General features: G+C 40.9%; 1 protein-coding gene across 8 annotated transcripts in view; it reads left to right on the top strand.

Moving 5' to 3' along the window:
- The window catches only part of ctnnd2a (catenin (cadherin-associated protein), delta 2a), a 114,543-nt gene that overhangs the window by 19,434 nt on the left and 73,857 nt on the right, over positions 1–21,252 (top strand). For all 8 annotated transcript variants that reach the window (XM_085939463.1, XM_085939467.1, XM_085939466.1 and 5 more), the window contains one exon: positions 18,180–18,292. In XM_085939463.1, coding sequence (XP_085795589.1) covers positions 18,180–18,292 — 113 coding nt within the window. The remainder of the gene's footprint in view (positions 1–18,179; positions 18,293–21,252) is intronic.

Here is a 21,252-nt window from a genome sequence, read left to right as displayed (position 1 = left end):
GTCATTGTTAAATAGTACATCATGTTCTGAACTCTTCTTGCTGCCTGCCTGGTTGCGCCACTGTGGAGCTCTGCCTGAATGTAGAATAACCTCCCATAAATTTGCTCGTTTTTCTTTAAACAGCAGATTTGATGTTTGCAGACAAGGAGTGCACTTGATTTTGACGTAATTACATTCGATGGCCATAGTTTGACCCAGGAACGCCTGATTAGCATTTCCACTTGTAGTATATTTTATACAACTGCATCTTGTCTTTGGTATTCTCTGCACAAGGAGTCGTGTGATGAAACTACACATGGGTTCATTTCCTTGCTAAGCTTGTTGCATGTGAGCTGAAAGTCTGCATAATCCACAAATCCACCATCAAAGGTTCTCCACCGATGGCGTTTGTATATGTGACAGAAGCAAGGTCTTATTCAGTGCGCACAAGCTAATACATTCCTTACTCTCGACTGTTTATTGTTGACGTTTGGCCTTTGAAAGGAAAACTTTCCTTTTTAACATGCTCCTTGTGTTGAATATACCGAGTCGGTCGGCATAACCTTGCAGTCAACCTTTGTATCCGTTACTATTGTGGAGTAGGCATTCCTGTGGCAGGCAGGCAGGCAGGCGGGCAGGCAGGCAGGCAGGCAATGCGTATTTTGAACTTATCTATAGTACAGTTCACACTAGAACTATCAATATCCCGCTTCCACTGCGCACAGGAAGTCAAATCTGTCCTCCTTGCAATAAAGGAGCTTTCTTCCTCCCAATTTTTGTTCCCTTGGCCTTCAGGACACAGGATACACTGATAAACGGCGGGCGCTATTCTACCTCCGGGGAAGTAGCCCAGGTGTCGACTGAGTGGCTTTTAAACAACACAAAAAGCTGCCAAGGTGACTTGTAATGATTTTTCACGCGAGGTGTGTCACAGCAATATCTTTTCACATCCCTGCTCGGTGAAAAAGGAACGTGCTCCTATCTAAACGAGCTGGGAATGAAAGTTTAATGGAAATTTCCCCACATAAATTGATGCACTTATACTTTGTGCATATTTAAAATCACCATTTCTTTCTTTCATTTTCCTTGACCTTAACTTGTACCTTGCATCAGTGCAACATATTAGATAAATCATGGTGGATAAATCGGGATATTGAGGGGTATATATATATATATATATATATATATATATATATATATATATATATTTATGTATTTATAAAGATCCAAAGCTTTTTGTATGAATGTACGTGCACCCTAAAGTCAGAAAAGCCCATTAAATGTTGCGCCTTGTTATGTCACAGTCAAGATGATCTAAATAACACCGCCCTCACAGTTTTTCCACCCATGTCTTGGCAGCTACTTGAGCCAAGATTTTTCATTTCATTTTTCTGTGTAGGGAAACTGCGCAGAAATTACACAGATACACTTTGTACCACTGCTGTATCAAAGGACACGACAACCCAAAATCCTGTCTTGTCTTTGTAGTCAAATTATGTGTAGAGCAATAAAAAGGGGAATGATGGGGAACTTAGGAAGAAGAGATTTGGTAGGTAAATGTAAGTGGGCTGAGAAAGCAACCAAGAGTGTGAAGAAAAAAAAAAAAAAGCTGGTGGAAGCCATCCAGTCCACAGCTGTCCAAGTCCAAATGAACGAAACTTGCCAATTTCTGTTTGAAGGTCAATCAGTGAAAGTGGAATCGCAGTACATTTCTGTTTGTGCACTCTGTTGCAACAAAGATAAATGAGCCAATACAAACAGTCAAAGACTGCTGAAAAGCTCTCAAACAAACTTTCTCGGGAAGAAGAAAATTAAACAAACAGAATGGGGGAAAATGTCTCTTATTTAAGTTGAAGGTGTATAGGGCTGCGGTGGCACTGTACCATACATCTTTGGTTGAGTCTCCCTTTTCTACTCGTAGTAACATGACATGGCGCACAACTCCGCAATGGTAAAGATTCCACCTTTAAAGTGTCAGCACTTTCGGCTTTGCATGTTGTTCCACTTACGGTGCTTATCGAAGCGCATAGTCTTCTCTTAAAACCGCTTTTTTAAAAAACAGTTGTCATGCAGGACAGCGTTTCTCGATTAGAAGTTTTCCGTTGAAAACGGTGACATTTCTATTGTCTTTTTCCGCCACAAGCAAGTGAGAAATGGGTCAACTTTCCAAGTACGATGCCGCAACAGGCCCAAACTCCAAAATAATGTGTTTATTCGTTACGTGTCGGTCGTCTCCTCCCACATTTGTGCCTGGTCATTGCGGAATGATGCAGGATCCTGTAGAACTCGCATGAACTTTGACATTGTTAGACATAAAATCTAATGAGGTGTGAAATCAATATGTACACTCCAGCCTCACTCGGGGCATGCTGGGTAATGGAGTGTCAGGAGTGCTTTGCGGCGGTTTTAATCACAAAGACCTTGGAATATCTCCTTGTAAACAACTCCCTGAGATACTGTATGTGTACCTGTGATTATTTTCAGCATACGACTCGTGAAGCAAGTACTCCTTCTACTAATCACTCCACCTACCTCTACTCCCACTATCCTCGGAATGCCGATGCTATGCCAGCTCACAGCATCTGCATGCTGATCAACTTTGTAACGACAACGGAAAAAAGCCAAAGTCTCACGTTAAAAGCTGACTACTAATCACGTGTCTAATTGGAATAACAAAAAGTTGCACTGCAGGACTCCTGGCAAGATTGTGGAATGAAACCATGTGTTGGTTAGCTGCCAGAATGAGGCAATCAAAGCAAATTTCATGCAGATCTCGCAGCCAGGGATCAATCGAGTGATGAGGAAGAATTTGACAATAATTGGTCAAATGCTGCGCACCATTTGGCTGCCCCCAGCAGAGGCGCTGTTGACTCGGTCTCAATTCAATTGTTGTCTCAAGTAGCTCAAATTAGCTGCCGTTGAATCCGACGTTTGTTGAATAAGATAAAAAAGGCAATACATTGTTTTTTTTTTTTTTTAGCAGAATGGAAGAGTTGAACTTTTATTTGTTCTTGAGTTGTCACTAAAGTGCCGAACAAAGAATAAACATTCTCACATTACTCAATAGATGAGCTACTAAATTGAGTCCTTATTTTCACTTTCGATCCCAAAATGATCAAATTGATAAGACTATGATGGAAAGAGCTGTAGCAAAGATACTTTTGTCATTCCACCCGCTTCTTTCCCCAAAAACATATTTCTTCGCAGCATGATAACTAATTATGGATGGCTCATGTGGGCAGATACACAGTAAGCCTCAAATATAGGAATATATTTCTTCCCGGATGTGTGGCTGCATTTCTATGAACAAAGACACTAGAAAGTCTCGCTGAGGTTTTATAAATAGGGTAAGCACAATTTCAGAAATTACTTTGTGTGATGCAGTAAAGCTGTCAATCAAAACCAAAACAAGCTGATATTTTCCATGTTGCTTGTTTGGTGGATCTCATTAGGTTGTGCAGGTGAATGAATGTTCTTTAAAATCTCGATGTGGGTTTGTTGTGACAAACATCTTTTTCTTTTTGTCTCCTGAGAGAATGATACAAAAGTACTAAAACACATTCTGTAGTCAATTCCAGAAGACTTTGCCCCAGTTTCTGCTCAATTTATTTTGGTTTGGCCATTTAAGATCGAAATCTCGACTGCTATACCAAATTATTATCTTTATCATTATACGATGATATTTATTTATATTTATATATTTTAGTTTAATATGATTTTCTTTTATTGAATAGTAAAGTTTTCAATCAATAATATTTTTTTCCCGATAGACAGGTGAAATTACGGTTATTAGTAAATAATGGAGATTAAAACAGCCCTTGCTACAAAATCGGTTTATTACATGAGTTAATTTAGGAACCTCCTAAAAGAGTACTCCGCAGGAGATTGCACATTGACAAAGTACAAACAGACTTCTAAGTTTGGATGCTGTTGTGTTGTCGTTTTTTTTTTTTTTGTATGCTTCCGCATGACTCATCCACTTTCTCATCCAAACATTGGGATTTCAATGTCAAAAGGGAAAACATTGTGTCTTGGCAAACAACCCAATTCCTCTTTGCACACTCAAATGAAATGATTTAGAATAGCAAATGGTAATTGAACTGTAATTTCCTGTTTCAAAGTGAATTTAGGTCTTCAATCACTTTCCTTTTTTTTGGTTTGTGTCTGTATTATATAGTGCCTATTGCTTTCTCTCCCTTTGGCATTCTAAATAGATAAATTACTCGTGTATACTTGCCTTGCCGCCACTGTTGACATATTCACGGCAAAGACGCTGGCTGATGAAGAATGGCTCTGTCATTGGGCTTCTCTGGGAAATAAACAAAAGATCACTCCATCTTTTCCTTCCCTACATCTTTTTTGTTGTCTTGCTTGAGATTCCATGTTGCACCTTCCTTCACTCATCATTCATTCTCAAACTGAATTTTTGCCTCAGTGGAATTATAACCCATCACCAGCGCACGAATGCGTCACAGCATTGCTCTCCTCTCCCCCTTTGCCTCAAGTTGGAGATGCGCATCTAACCGATGCTAATGAGCTGGGCTTGATGTTGTTTACCGTGAAGACATTTGTGGTTGCTCTGGTGAGTGTCTTTGCTAAATTTGCCCATCTTCACGCTGTGTGGAAATCCATCAGCGGCAGCAGTAGCTTGGAGGCAATGTTGATTAATGTAATTTCATATTGTTTTGTCATGAACTTCTTGTGGAATATTGGATTTGTCTATGAACATTCATTCTTATTTTTTTCTTTCTGATGACAGATCACATTCATATGAGTTAGTAATCCCAAAAATATCACAACTGATGCATGTAAGTGAAGCTCAAAAGGCCCATTGATGGATGGATGGCTAACATGTACGCATTCCAAAGAACAATGTATTCCTTTTGTCTGAGGATCAATTTTGTATCATTATAATGAAAGCTGAGCAAATATAATCAAAGTAATTACATGTATAATTCCAGGCCATTGATAAAATAATGAACATTATGATTGTGTAGAAGACTCTTGATTCCCCTAATCAGGAATCGCTGGATTCCTGCTGCTCATGCAAATAATTTGGATCATACAAATCCTCATCTGTGCATTAACAAGCAGCCTAACTCCATAGATTTCTTCTTTCTGTTCCACCTCAAATCTCCTGACCAAAATTTGATGGATCTCAGGACTCATCCTATTATAATTTTGAATCGTAAGACGGTTGTTTTCTAAACTAGGATCCCCATGCATACAACAGACGGACGGACAAAAACAAACAAACACATTTTGCCCCGTCAGTGCCTTCTAGTTAGCGTCTCATTGTATATATAGACCCTTGCATGTTGTACTCCATTTTGCAAATCATGCAGAATGAGCTTTTTAGTCACACGGCGTACACTCGACATGCTCAGCTGATGCGCCAGCTGTGATGGGCGCTCTGTCACTGATGCATTTCTGTTAATTAACTCCCTAAAAGAATTTCACTTGGCATTCCCTCGGCACACTGGACAATAAACCCAATTAGAGCAAGCGCTGCATTTTCTGACCACATGCTTGGAAGCTTGTAAACACGCACACGCATGCCGGCACGCGTGTGCCGGGACTTGCTTGCTTTTCTTTTGGTAGCATGGAAAAGTGGAACCATCAGAAGCTTTTATGTGGCACGTGTGACTTAGCGTACTGAGGTCATTTTACTCATCTTAATTATTATGTTGTGAAATGTTGTTGTTGAAAAGCCACAGGCAGGCGTTTACACAGTCGACAAAATAAAAATAGCATTGGTAAACCGGGGCCCTGTACAAACTGACTTCAGCCAAACATCCTGAACTGGATCTATGGATACATTTTGAGAGTTTTTCCAAATCTGACTTCCAATTAAATGCAGCAGGAAGCCAGACGATAGCAGTCGCTGAGGTAAGCGGGAATGCCCGTTATTCTGCAAGTGTGAGGAAAATGAGATGATGATAGAGTGACTGCAGAGGAGTGAGCGTTTACCCTGTGGGCTCAAAAGGCTAAAGGTAAATCAGCAGACAGCACAATGTGTCACTCTGCATTCAGTCAGCAACACAGGCAAGTTATTTGTGGAGGACGCCAGCTACTATCTTAATGCTTTTTTTTTTTCTTCTTCTGTGTACTTGACTGTGCTTTGTGTTTACATCTCGCCATTATACTTGACTCAAATCTATATTACCCAGAAAGCCTTGTTGACATTTTGATCCTTTGACTTTGAGTATAAGGCACCCGAGTTGGAGCCGAGCGAATGCGGTGCTCACGCCGCCGACATCTGTGTGCGTGTGAAAGCAGATCTGTTGCATGTCATCTTCCTGGCTTCTGCACTTTCCTTGTCACACCCTAATGAATCCTGACTTTTATCGCTCATGATTCCCCCCAGAGTGTTGTTGAACACTTAGGGCACTCATAGACACACACGCACGTGCATACACGCAGGCCGTGCTAAGGCCTCCGGAGATATGAAAAGAGCTTGGACGGTCCCCATGTGTGAAAGAGAAGATGAGTGGATGGATGCAAGGAAATGTGGGGAAGGATGCATAGAAAGGAAAGGTGAGAGAAATATATTTTTATCGAATATTTTTAGGATGCTAGGATTGACTCAAATTTGTTGGTATGCATGTTATCTATCGCTCAGTCACATGTTTGTCCCTCGTGCCCTCTCCAGATTTTTTGGGGCAAATGCCAAAATGCTAGAGTGCTTTCTGCTCAGCCATCAACTAGATAACAACATCCTAAATGGATGCTCTTTGCAGCACCTAACATGGGATCAGGAAGTGTGAAAAGCGTAAGTGGGGGTAATCATAGCCAAGCCTCTGATTATCCATTTATTCATCATTCAGTACCTGTATCATATCTATTACATACATTATCGTATGTAAAGTACAAAAGCAAGCCACTTTGACCATGAGCAGATTGTCAGTGTCTTGAGCTGTCCTAGGATTGAAAGGTTTGAGCTTCTTCAACAGAAAATTGGATGTAAGCTTTTCAGGGCTTGGTCATGGTTTGAAATGTTGTACTTCTGCGTATTTTGGACTGGATGCTTTAGGTATTTATGGTGTTGGAGGACCCATGACCTGAAGCTGAGAGCAACCTTTCTTACGCCGGGCAGCACATTTTCCAGTCGTAATTTTCCCCCTAATCTTTTGACAGCGCTGATCGATAATACCATAATGACCAACAGCCAGTCCCCCGACATATGAGAAGCCATAAAACAAGTTGCACATATCACAAAAAGTGATGTGTTGACAATTTTTGTGTGATGATACGGTCTCTCGCTTTGCCATGGATGATTTTTTTTTTGGTTTTGTTTTTACTGGCATATTTCTGCTCCCCTTGTAAAAGCCAAGTATTTAATATGTATGTTTAAGGAAAGAAGGGCAGTAATAACTGCTGCTTTGCATGCTTCGACCACCCCGGGCTAGAGTAACAACAGAAACACATGTGGTGAACATCACATTTGTTGTGATTGCAGCCTGCGTGGGTCTCAGCTTCTGCCAGTTTGCTTCTAGGTACCCGGGGACGAGCCAGATTGTTGATGCAATTGAAAATGTGGCTTTTTGACTCAATTGCTAAACGGATCATGTACATTTTATGGCCTGGTCAGTTTGTGTCTGTGTGCATGCGTAGAAGCGGATGCCAGCTCAGCATTTCAAACTGCTGAGTCTGAGGGAAGGTGTCACATGACAAATCTAGGGGACACGCTGCATCCAGCAGAGACATTCTTTATATGCTGTCCCTCACTTACACCGTGTGACCCGTCCCTCAGCACCTAGCCTTCCTCTTCACTCAATGTATGTCATCCATCAAGCTAATATGTGCTAACCCTGCAGCTCTGCTTACCTTTGCCTTTGAAAGTGATTCCGTGTCGTTCGGTACCAGACCGACCATCCTTCGACAATGGCTGATCTAAAAGCTCGGCTGCCCAGTCATGGTCGGAGAAACTCATTGTGAGAGGCAATTATTATGTAAATTCGGAAATTGCGCAGATTGCTCACTGACACATTTTTTGAAATAGACACAAGAAAAGATTGACTTTGGTTGTTTCATTTCACACTCCATGCGTGGGCAGATATTCAACTATCTGTGTACAAGCAATACAAAAGTCTCTTTCCACAATTGAACTGAGGTCCTACGCAGAACACAAGAGCATCCAGTATTTCCAGCCAGCAAAAACAAAAATAACTTCATTTTCATTGTGCCACTGGGACAGCCAGGTAATGTTTGCACAAGTCGGCCAAAGGGGGAAACCTGAGCCCACCACAGTAGCACGTTTTGCATGGTGGGAATTGGCCGTGTTTGCAAATAATCACCCACTTTGTGTGCGGTGGAATAATTTCCCGCTCTCCTTCCACTTTGGCAACACGGGAAAACTCTTAAAAATCCTGATGGAGTCTCGCTTTTTTTCCTCTTCCCTTGCTCTCTTTTCATTTTCATACACTGCATGTTTAAAAATAGAATGAATCAAACAGGGTGATTCATTTCACTCATTGTAGACAGCTCTTGCTGTAAATGGCTCTGCCACCCCCTCAAGAAAGCTAAAAAAAAACAATGACCAACTAGTCGACGTCACGCTTTAAACGTAATTGCGGAGTTGTAAAGTCGACTCGTCGACTAGTCTGTGCCGCAACTAGTGCTCATGCTTTAATTCAGACGGTGAATGCCTTGCATGGTTATTTTTTGTGACATTTAGCGGCGCGAGATGGTTTAGTTGTGGTCCTCATCGTGGGTGACAGCAGTGATTCTTGGCAGAGCGACAAGTGAGTCAGTCCTTGGTGCCTTTCCAAAAACGAGACACGGCGAGAATTTTTGTCCTCCTTGGCAGCGGTGCATATTACAGCGACTGTAGGATACTCCTGCAGGTTCAAATGAGGCAGCAAAAGACTTTTAAAAGCTGACTGACTCATTATAAAGCTTGCCCAGCAACATTAAGCACATAAACAACGCTCAGTGTGACGCTTTATGGCTGCGCTGTAGCTGGAAAAACATATTCGACAACACCAACAGTCATTGAAATTGAGTTGCTCTTTTTCATTCTGCTTGCACCATCAAATCAGACTCCCTACAAGATATATATATATATATCTAAAAAAAAGATAGAAATAATATTCCAATTTCCTCTTGTTGGCTTCCCTGCATACCGACATAACCCCCCACTGCTGTCTTCCAATTCATGGAATGCACAGCTCTCTGAGCCCCCCCCCCCCCAGCTGTCATCACCCACAGTATGAGGGGAGCCCAGAGTCATGTTTTTACCTAATGATGCATTGCCAAGAGGGGGGGGGAGCAGACTTGACAGTTAAGAACCTCTTCTCATTTGCAAGCACGCACACACACACACACACACACACACACACACACACACACACACACACACACACACACACACACACACACACACACACACACACACACACACACGCTCATCTGCCAGATACACTGGAGGCACATACAGTATAGCAAAAGCAACAGCAGTCTTTGACAGATGCAAATTTCAATAGTAGGAAACTACTTTTCAACTGGGTAAATTAATTTCAGATATGTTGAAGTGTATGTTATTGATGTGTGGTAGGCTATATGTTAAAAAATAATAACAATACAAATGATATCATGTAATTGATTAATTAATCATTAAATTTGTACACTGGTCTTACACTGGACAACTTTTGGAAGTACCAGATGTCTTTTTTCCCCCCTGCAACAGACTGAGAGTTGCTTTTAAAAAGAGTTAGTCTTGGGATTTTCAAATATGTCAGCCATTTGGATAATATTGCAATGTGAAAGTGACTCCTAAATTGCTCTAGGGTGGGGTTAGCAAAGTTTCTAGAATTGGATTTAATATGAATGTCAATATCCAATCATGCTTTCACTTCAAGTATGTCAGTTTTGCCATGATTTCTTTAAATATACTATATTTTTAATAGAATAAATGATAAACATGCATGATAAAGTCAATTCAACAATGTCACGCAGTACTTCCATCATGCATACGCATCGTGTGATCGTGTGAGATTGTTTGTTTGCCTTTAATTTGCATGCAGATTTTCTCGGCATTAGCTTATCTCTCTACCCCTCCCCCAGTTTAGATCCAGCCTCTCTCCTCTGGCTTTTCTCTTCCAAGCGTCTCCTCAGTTTTTCTCTCTCTCTCGCTCTCTGTAATGAGATAACATGGCCACAGTGTTGGTCTTCCATTGGGCGACAGCCTCTCTGCACAGTCGCCGGCTTTCTGTTTGCCTTTGGAGATTATATCTCTGTTTGTGTATACAACCTGCAAATGAGACGTGCCGTTCAAAGGCTGGAGATGTCATCAACTGTTGTACGATATATGGTGGTACTGGTGCAGGCTTGTTTACTTGCAGACTATAGAAATCAATTCCCTGTAGGTCTAAATATCGACGTTATTGACAATATTGACTCATAACATTAAATCAGTTTTTTTTTTTTTTCTTTCATCATCAAGCAGCCCGAGTTTCAATCTTGAAATTGATATTTTTTCAGGGGATTAACCCCTTATTTGATAGCTAATTTTTAGAAGAACTGTTTATTCTAGTGCTCACTCGTAAATTTACTGAAAAACAACCATGGATTTGTTCTTCCCTTCTTATAGTAGGAAACGTGTGTTCATGATACATTTATCTGATAACCGTAATGAGCGTTTAATGCCATAATGCGTCACACTTGATACCATCATTTAATCTAATCTTTCTTTTTTTTCTTTTTCTCATGACATATGGATAATTACCTAAAACCGGTTAAAGATGCAGTTTGCATTTACTACTGTGTTGATTCTCTTTACAGTGAATGGGCCACACGCACAAAAGGTCCTGTTTTGAATTGTGAATGGTTTATTTCAATAGTGTGAATGAACTGTAGAGAAAGGAGCTGGCAGAGATGCTTGTTAAGCCCTTTACCGATCATAGAAAGCTGCGCCCAAGGGCCTGTCTGTGATTCTATCATTGTCATGGCTGTCGCTCCCGTTTAGGCTTGCGGACCCTGCATAATGTCTCCAACACACACACACACACACACACACACACACACACACACACACACACACACACACACACACACACACACACACACACGCGTAAAGACTCAGAAACATAATGTTACGTCTGACACCGCAAACATGACGACATTTAAAATATATACAGAATATGCTTGCAATTGGCATTTTCGTCCGACTCGGGCGACTCAGAGGTCAAAGCAGATCTCAAGCTCGTGGTTACCCTGAGAATTCTGAAGATACATTCACACACACCGTCAACGTTAAGCCTCCATAGTCAGTGACTTTGTCTTTTCAAAACGAATAACCTTGTGTTTGTTTTTGTGTGTGTATTTTCTCCTATCTCGCCTTCTCCGCCTTAAGAAGACATTTCCTGAAATGTTTGCTTCTCTCTTTGAATCTCTTCATCAAAGAATTGGTCAAGTGCTGCTTTTATACTGGAAGGGATGTCAACGACAGGCTTCAAGTAACCTCAAACTGCAGATTTGTAGCCTGGATTGCTTCATTGCCTAGAGAGCCTTTCGATTTGTATACAAAAGTGTTTGCCTCCACTTGGTTGCATGAATGGCTTGCATGTGGCTAATCTATCAAAACGAGTACTTGTGATGGCTCATGGATGGATGACCTTTGGGGCCTCCCTAGGGTCTTGTCGCATCATGTGGCCACAGAGGAGAGCTGGACGATTTATTCGACCCTGCTACGTTCAGGGTACTTTATATTTCAGGACAACTCTGTGCTTTTCAGATGCAGCCGCCTGATAGAGCCAGCCACACACTGTCAGGGCACTTCAAGTAAAGCCAAGTCCACAAACCTCAAAGGTGCACTGCCAGTAAATGTTAAGACAGGTGTTTACATATTCACTTTTACTCAAGCCGATTTCCCCAGCTGATCTGAAAAATTTAAAAGTGCAGCTCTATTTCTAATCCGCGGGCCACCAGCGCTCTTGCCGAATGAATACATCATACACTGTGAATCATGAATAACAATTTCAAGTGCTGAAATATTCCTCATCCCAACCTTGGGTTTTATAGAATATAACGAGAAAAGATATACTCTCCGTAAGTCTTACCCACCCCCCAAAAATAAAGTGCAACCTCTGATAGACACCACACCTCCCCCATTTTTTCTTTTTTTTTTTTTACAGAACTGACATGCTGACTGGATGTATTACCGGGTGCAACTATGATAGCACATCTGAGTATGAGCGCGCACGGACACACACGCACACACTCAAAATTGGACACATACTGAGCCGCAATGGCATTTAGGCGATGACATTTTCCAAATGACATTTTGTCTACGGCCAAATCCATACTCGGAGAGCATGAACCGTAACGCTGCCATGGTGGAACGCTGCTGTACATCTGCACGTGAATGCCCCCCCCCCCTCCCTCGTAATAGACCAGGAGCAATCGAGCCTGATCGATTCCCTCTTAATCCACTGTAGGGCTTTCTAGTGCCTTTCAAAACACAATTCCATTGAATTGATCATCCATCTGAAGAGTTTTGACCTTGGAAAGCCCTTAATATCGTTTTTATCGATGGACAGATGCGTTCTTGTTTTCAGTACTGCTCGTTCTGTGGCCGCATAAACCTTTCATTTACTCCAATCAATATGCGGTGTCAGACAGCCAAATACCTTTTGCATCTTATTTTGCTAATTTATCATGCTCGCTGAAGACAAATGATATGACTTGCTGTAACGAGCCAGTCTATTAGGTAAAGACCAAGACTCAAAGATGTATTATATATCAAATATTAAATTGGATCGTACTTGACATGATGGCCCTCAAGACTATACAATAGGCCAGCAGACTACAAACAAATAATGTATCCACATTTCCTTTATAGGCTTCTAGTGGATTTACCAATAAACAAATCACGTCTTATTATTAGCTCCAATTGTCGCATTAAAACCTGGAAAACGAAACGTATATAAGTTTCCGGCTTGCAACAAAGCTACGCTAACCACCCTCTCATGAATATGATGAGGCCTGAGCTAAATGAGGGGAAAAATACAATACAAATACTATGATGCAATTTTCGACCACTGGGAAAAGCAGCCTAATGATGTGTCCTGTGATTTTTCTTCAACCATTTTTAATATTGAATCAGCTCAGTGAATAGCCAATTTGAAACAATGGCCAATCACTGCATAATATACCACATGTGAATTCCCGGAGGGGAAGAATTTTGAGATTGTTCTGTGATCTGTACGTGAGATCCAGACAATCTGTTACACGGGAGAGATAATCACAGATGAGTTCATCATTAAAGCTGCTCAACAACACAGATTCAATCACACATGCAAAAAGCCATTTAGGAGATGGATGAATGTGGGAAATGATGTGAATAAAAGCTGCCGCAAAGTTAAGGTGCCCGCCGCCATTTAGAAGCCATTTTAGTTGACTTACGTGTTTGTTAATATGTGCAAATATGATGCCATGAATTGATTTGAATCGCAAAATTGAACAAATTTACTATTGCTGCACCAATATAATATTTTCCTGCATGCCAATCCAAAGCACATTTTATCCATATACATGTCATGCATTAATTTGACATGGGATTAAACTAAGCAGACACGTTGAAAGGCTTTAGTGTTTCTCAGCCAATTTTGTATTCTAGATTGAGAAAATTGCATCCTAATCCCTTTTCTTTGAGCCTTTATTAAAAAAAAAAAATATTCCACTTTTAATGCCAAAGGGTATATTAATCTCGGAGTATTTACATTTTTAGAGGCTATTGCATGTGACAAGCGACACTAAAGCCACCATAAAGACAGAGGAAGCTGAGTCTGCATGCATTTCTATTTTTTATTTTTTTTTTGGCCAGACTTGCAGTTTCCTGTTTACAGCCCTGAAATGCATGCAATTGTACCCCGCCCTGCCCCCTCGAGACAAACAATAGAAAAGGCGACAGCGGCATGGATAAGAGAAGTCAGAGGGAAGTCAGAAACAAAGAGAGATGTTTTCATTTTGCCCACTGAGCTTCTAAATAATTTAATGAGGGGGAGATCTGTCAGCGTATTGGTGTGTTTGTGTGTTGAATATTTATAATGCATATAAAACTGTTATGGGCCAGCTGCTAGCAGTCTTGCATCTCAGATCTCTTGGCTTTTTTTTAAAGGTGTACTCCAATTTGATGAATCTAAAAATAGTGTCAAACAAATAACCGGGTAGCACTCTGAAGCGCTATTGCTGGATACGTAGAGTTTTAAAGAGGCAAGCTGTGCTATTTGGTCTGCTACCTCTTCTTTAACACAGACGGGAAAAGTGGAGGTATTGATGCTATAATAGGCTACAAAACTCGTCCTTGGAATTTAAAGGAGTTTCACTGGCGATGCATGAAAGAGTAGCAGCACATCATCCTCTCAAAATGTGACCAAGCGCCATCTATTTCAAACATGTGCTCTAAGGCTGTTTTCTGGAACAGCGCCTCGGCGTTAAATAAGCAACAGCTATCCCCAAAACAGAAGTGACAGGGTCCTCGACGAGGATTTTTGCAAATTCGCTGTTTGTCTACATCAGCGTGTCTGTCCATAGCCCAAAGTCGCTTACTTTCAAAAGGGGCTGTTTTAGCTTTTCCTGTCAGGATGGATTTGACTTTGTTGCATTTCAGATGATTTGACATGGTGGAGAGTGTGAGACGCTTTAACATCAGATCTACCTGCTCAATTCTAGAAGAGGGTTGGGCTCAAAGCTTCTTCTAGGCTGGATATTTGCACTTTTATAGGGAAAAAGTTTGATCTTGGTTGTTGATTGGACTCTGGCTCATTAAAAGTATGATGAAAGTTCACTTATATGTTGTCAAGATGTTCTGGTTGAGACATGGTGAAAGTAATTTATGAGCGCGCTTTCTATATCTGATAAAAGCTTATTTGTTTACATTGATGATGTAACAGATTCTGTTTACTTTAAACAAAACTCTTGAGATGATGCTAAAAACGGCTCACAGAATTCAGCTTCCTTATTATCCATGTTTTTCCAAGTATACAAGTCTTGGTGGTAAAACGTCTTGGCCCGGTTTAGAGCTAAAGTGTTTTATATGCTATCGGCTCTTATTATGGATCAAACATGAAAGTTAATTAAAAAAAGTGTTTTGGGGCTAATGCTGCAATTTGGCCACAGTTGTTTATAATATTCTCAATTTGGATTTTCAAAAGGGTATGTTTGTTTGGGGTGGTGCAAATTTATTTGAAAACAGCCGTGCATAAGCTGAGAAATAGAAGAAGACTAACAAAAAAAAAAAACACTCGCTGACTTGAGGGAGAGAGGTCATTTGATGCCCCCCTCTTCTTTATCTTGAATATATAAAGGGCCAGCATCAAGTTTCATCCCTGTGGCCATCATCTCATGTGACTTTCATCAGCACAGCAACCACCTCACTGTCCTCGCCTGCAGGTATTGGCCCACCCAGCCTGCTCGACTTTGCACTCATTAAAATGGTGACAAGTGCAAAAGGAGGGGGCACGGCTCTGAAATTTGAACCCCTTGAAAAAAGTAACATGTGACGTGCGTAGGGTTGGCTGGTGTTCAGTATGCACCGAGGTTGACGGAGGAGAGCTGCGCGACCTTTTCACCGGCTCACATTCACGTGTATACCCCCCCCCACACACACACACACACACACACACTCCTTCCTTCCACTCATTTTTCCCAATGCTGATTGAGGATGGAGAAAGACGGGTTGAGAGAGGGAGCATCACGTCTCAAAGAGAAGGTCAGAGCTCTGTTTGATAGCCTTTTGTCTCCTTTCCAAAAACAGCGCCGCTAATAGCTACCCATAGGCCACTTTATAATGATTGGGCCTTATCTTCAGACACACACAGAGACCATCAAGCGCAGACACCAGCCAGTGTCTTTATGGTGGCGAGCAGGATCATTTGTCTCCAGTGTAGAAAGAGCCAGATTTGTTGTTGTTTTTTTTGGGGGGGGGGTTACGAAGTGAAAGGGAAGGGCTGCTATTTATCCCATTCAAAGCTCTGATATCAGGGCTATGTTTTCTTGAGCCCAAACACAATACATTCTCAAGTGATAGAACAAGTGCTGGACTTGTTATCAGGTACTATACATACATTGTGCAAAACTGTAAAAGTCCAGACTGTAGTTTGCAACACAAGACAGTACAAGATGGATAAATATATGTTGCTTTGTGTAATGTGTTCTTAAAGAATTGAATTTTTGACACTTATATGATGCACTAATCAAATTTATTCTTAGCCTCACACCATTGTGGCATGCCATAGAAGATGATGCATAATTTCATCATTTGATATGACACAAACCGAGCTCCTACTTGCCAGAGTGCCGAGGTGTTTTATCGGGATAGCTAAGAAGGCTCAGAGCATCCTGAGGCATTGTGTCATTATTTCCATAATTCTGTTTTTGTTTTTGGCTTTTGCATTTTGACACCTTGAGGATTTGCCTCTGTGGCATTTGGAAGAAAAAGGAGCACAGGTGCCAAGTGAGGCCTTTTTATCAAATAAAGATTCTCTCATTTCTTGCCGTTTGTTACACTGTGCTCGAATTAACAAGGATGACTGGATCTGCTAGTTAGTACCTCTCTGAAATTCAAGTGAGCAAGTGCTCGCTAACCAACTTGCTGTTTTCCTTTTTGGCAGCTGCGGCAAACTTAAAAAAAATAAATAAAAAAAAAGTGTGTGCTAATGGAAGGCATGAGAAAAGGGCTAAGAAAGTGTGCATATTGATGTGTAAGTGCTTCCTGAGAATGTTGGGGGAGATGAATTGCATTGCACTGTGCTGTAATTTTGAGGAGCTGAGGGGATTGAGCTTGGAGACTTGAGATAGCGACTGGGGGGGATCAAGTCATTCAGCGCTTCAAATGGCTTTGAAAACCAATCAGACCAGCGCACGCTTTCTTTACAACTCTCTCTCTCTCTCTCTCTCTCTCTCGCTCTCTTTCTGCATGTGTAATTCACTTGAATGAGAATGTGTATATGCACACACTCGTGATCGTTCGCGTCCAATTTCAGCTAAACTATTTACTACTATATTATTTATAACTAAATAAAGTAGCCATAATATACTTATCAGACCAAACAGGTAAGCTTGATACCTTGGGGAAAAGTTGCATCATATGGATTATAAATTGCAAAGCCGATATACCATTACCGTCTCTCAATTGCACCTACATGAATCTCATCACCACGACTCTTCGATAGTTTGAACAAAAGGTGAAGCTCTGCTGGTCTTAGTACCTTCAAACCGGCATGCTGAATGGCTGCACGAAATTCACATCAACTCGCATTGTCCTAATTACAATATGGAGCTTTCTTCCATGGTCTGCACCATATGTTCTCTGCTGGTATGAGAATGTTGTGTGATGATACGGGTTGTGTTGTTTGGTCCAACGTTGGCATGACGTTGGAGGCCATATTGGGATATTATAATGTCCAGATGAGACATGTGGCAATTAAAATAGTTTAGCTGTAGTCTTTGTCCAGTCTTGCACTTTTTTAAGCCCCATAAGCTTTAAATAACATTGTTTTGATCAGCTCCCTTCTAGAAAAATGCGTCTTTGTTATGTGGCACTAGATTCTAAATCAAGTGTGCACTAAATAATAAAGCCAATTCTCAAATGATACATCCATGTGGGGATAGAACAAGAATTCCACCAATGTCTTCATTAGACTAATTTATGCATTTTCAAAAGGAGCTCTCCAGCTATGCAAGTGACAAAGTCAACAAAGGGATGAACAAGCTATTTTTTGCATTTGGACTATTTTCCAACCAATCACAGCTTCATCCACCTACGCTAACATGGCAGCAAAATAAAATGATGACACCTAATTTCAGATGTTGCATTGCTGTCTTCATGACTGCAGGCAAACATTACATCATGTCGCCTGTTGTACTTAGTTTGCCTGAGAACATACTTTTCAGTTAAATGGAAGCAGAGCAGTATGAGTAATCATTTAAGAAAGTAAACAGTTATGTTAAATGTGAGTAATGTGGAGAAACACTTTGCAGTCAGGGCCCATTATTTCGACTCTGTGTAATTATCGGTGCCATTTGTTGTTGTTCTTTTCGACATAATTGGCTATTGACCCTTATTTCAAGTGGGCTCGAACATTTCAGCCCATTCTTGCACATTTCCATTGAGGAGTGTCGACCTTGTCCTTTCCTCAATGTTCCCTTGCAGCCTTCCAGAAACTCATGTGTTTTGTTTAACGTCCACCCTTCTGTAGGAGCTGCAGTTTGAGCGCCTGACCCGGGAACTTGAGGCCGAGCGAACGATCGTTGCCACCCAGCTAGAGAGATGCAAGATGGGATCGGAGGCTGGCAGCATGAGCAGCATCAGGTGACAAAAAAATGAGCCTTTTTTTTCCTTTGCATGTGTTGCCCATCTATTTTTGTAGAGCTATTATCGCCTCTGCTATCAACAAATTACAGAAATTCCTAAATCAATTGCTATTCTATTGTGTTGACCTGTTTTTGTCTTATGCCAGTGAGAAAGGTTATAAAGCAACAAAGTTGATTTGCATAGTACCGTCCGTGTGCTATCGGTTTCATAAGTTAGTTTTGAGCTTTCACCATCTTAAATTACCATATGAAGTCCAGCAAACTTTCTGCTGTTGAACTTATTTTCCGACGATGCGGTTGAACGAGTCAGAAATGGATGAGCAGATAAGTGTGACCTACATGCTAATGAGGCAGTTTAATGCTAACATTCAGACTATCGTGCTTGCCATCTGCTCACATTAAATCACCTTCCTCGGAACTCGAAAAATCCACATTGTGAATCAGGTAGAAGGTTGGATTTAATTTGTTTACTTCTCAGAGTGTTCTTTCGGTGTCTTTTTGTTTTTACCTCTTGTGCAATGTCAAAGTGGCAAGATTCATATGAAGGCAACGTTCCTCTGACTCCCTGCAGCAACTTATTGTATATGTACACAAGCCTGAAAGGGGTCCAACGAAAGACGCCCTGCGGAAAAAACCCCGAAAAACTTTGGAACTGTTTTTTTTACCGCTGTTGAGAAAAAAAAAAGTTTTAACCAAAACAATTGGGTTGAATGGTAAACTTTCTGGAAGACATTTGCCTGATGCTTTTGATAATGTCTACATGTTTCAGCACTAGCCTGTCTGCCGTCTCATGGTTGCGTCATCCTGTGCTAATCACACCAGATCTAGAGGATTAGTTGCGCTTATGCCCGCTGGGAGCTTATTATGCCGCTGAGTCAACGTTGATCCCCGCGTTGCACTTAAACTTGTCAATGCGCGTTAACTTGAACGTGTGATGTGCGTTTGACGTCCCTGTCTGCGCATCACACTGGAGCTCATGTGTGAATTTGTCCGGCTTTATTTCGTCTCACTGCCTTGATTGACGTTATCCTTTTATTCCGATTGTTCCCAGCACTAAGTATAGATAAGAGTGTCTATGATATGACTGTGAATGATCAGAGGCAGCTTTTAGTGAAATGGTGCTAACCCTTCTGTAACATCAATACTCATTTTCCTGTACTTCAGTAGACAATCCTTGACAGATTGCATCTAAATATACGAATAATTTCTTTTAACCAGAAAGACTGCAAGCTCGAGATGAGCCTGCAAATGTGGCGTTTGCACAGTGCATGCATGTGATCTGAGTTGAGGTTTTTGATTGAGTGTTTGAGAGCAGAGACAATGGCTTGGTTTTCACTATTTTGGGGCATCATTTTCTTCGCTTGGACGTTTTTTGTAATCATTCAAATTTGGCAGCATTGTAAACAACTTTGCTGATTCAACTTATACTCTTTTTTTCTTTTTCAGGGTTTTAAAGTTTAATAGTTTAGAACTAGACCCGAGTATTCATTTGACACTCAAGTGAGTTAGAGAGTGCAAGTTAGATTGATGTGGGGTTGTCTTTCTCTCGTTCTTAGTCGAAATAAACGGTGTGTTCTCTTGTCAGTTGATGTCTTAAGTCAAACAATTCAGGCATCTCCTTGGACTCCTCTTCTTGAACAGAATAGTTGAGCTGAAAGGATATTGTGCACGGCGCTGTTGTGGGACCAAGCCTGCGAACATCTGTTCACACTGATCTGCTGGCGTGCAACACGGCAGCACCGTACAGCAAGGAAACACGCATCTGCGGATAGAACCGATATGGGTTCACACAAGTGTGTGACACCAAACGCCACACAGGGGCTAATTTATCATTTTCTAACATTAGTCGGAAGTAGCAGCCGGTGGGGAAACTCCTTGCTCCTGCTGTCTTGCGTGTGCTTGACTGGCTGTGTAGCTCTGGGCCTCTTTTTTTTTTTTTTAAATAAAGCTCAATCACATAACTCACAGTTGATTTAACTCAGTTGGAAATGCCCAAAAAAGATAAAAGACCAAGTGGTGCAAAGATTGGCCCGCATGACTTCACTGAGGTATAAATGCTTTCAACTCTCTTTGATACTTACCAGGTCTGGGCAAAAACTACTTAACTGATTTGGAGAAAACTTTAAAGAATCGACATGAGCCAAAAATACTCAAATGTCTTTTTTTTTATGTGAATCCATATTAAGCTAAAAATCAAAACTTGCAAAAGATGATATACTGTACTTTCTGCTTCAGGGATAACCTGTCTGCTGTGTTTCTCGCCAATAAGATTTAACACGTAATACTGGAGATTAGTAAAGGAGTGCATCTTCCGTGAGTGGGCTTGCTTTTTTTCTTGATGTAACTTTGGTCTCAGAGGGGGAGAAACAGACAACAGTTTACCACGCTGAGGGTGGTAACGCTGCACAGAGGTAGAAAAGGAATGAGAAAAGCTAAAAGATAGCTTTCATTACCCCATGGCAGCACCATAGAATGGCTTCATTGATTTATTATTAGAATATATTTTTTTGCTCTTTAGTTCTTCTCCTACTCTCATTTTCTCCTTCATTTGTCCTCTGACCAATTGCTCTCTAGCCTCTCCCATTCATTGCCTTTAATTTTTAAAGCTTATTATTTTACTAGATCGTACGTATCGTTTTATGCCTGTTTGATCCTGAAAAACCCGACCACGAGTGTCTCTGACAGTATGGGTTTCTTATGTATTATTCATTCAAAGTCTGCATGATGTCTCCTCTGCTTTTGTTGAGTCCATTTGCCTTTCACAACCGTATTTTGGATCATTTCATGAACAGATGTTATTATTGGCATGGTAATTGGTAAACAAATTAAAAATAATTATAATAATAAAACATGTTGTCATGTATGGACTTGTCTGTTTCAGAAGTACATTTGTATTGTAACTTTGCCTACTAAATATTTGACTCCTTTGGGCATGTCACAGTGTATGTATGTATGTGC

Source organism: Syngnathus leptorhynchus, chromosome 19 (genome assembly GCF_054491065.1).
Source record: "Syngnathus leptorhynchus isolate UIUO chromosome 19, UIUO_Slep, whole genome shotgun sequence".
NCBI lineage: Eukaryota > Metazoa > Chordata > Actinopteri > Syngnathiformes > Syngnathidae > Syngnathus > Syngnathus leptorhynchus.
Note: the sequence above shows the minus strand (reverse complement) of the source record. Positions and strands in the feature narration are given on the sequence as shown.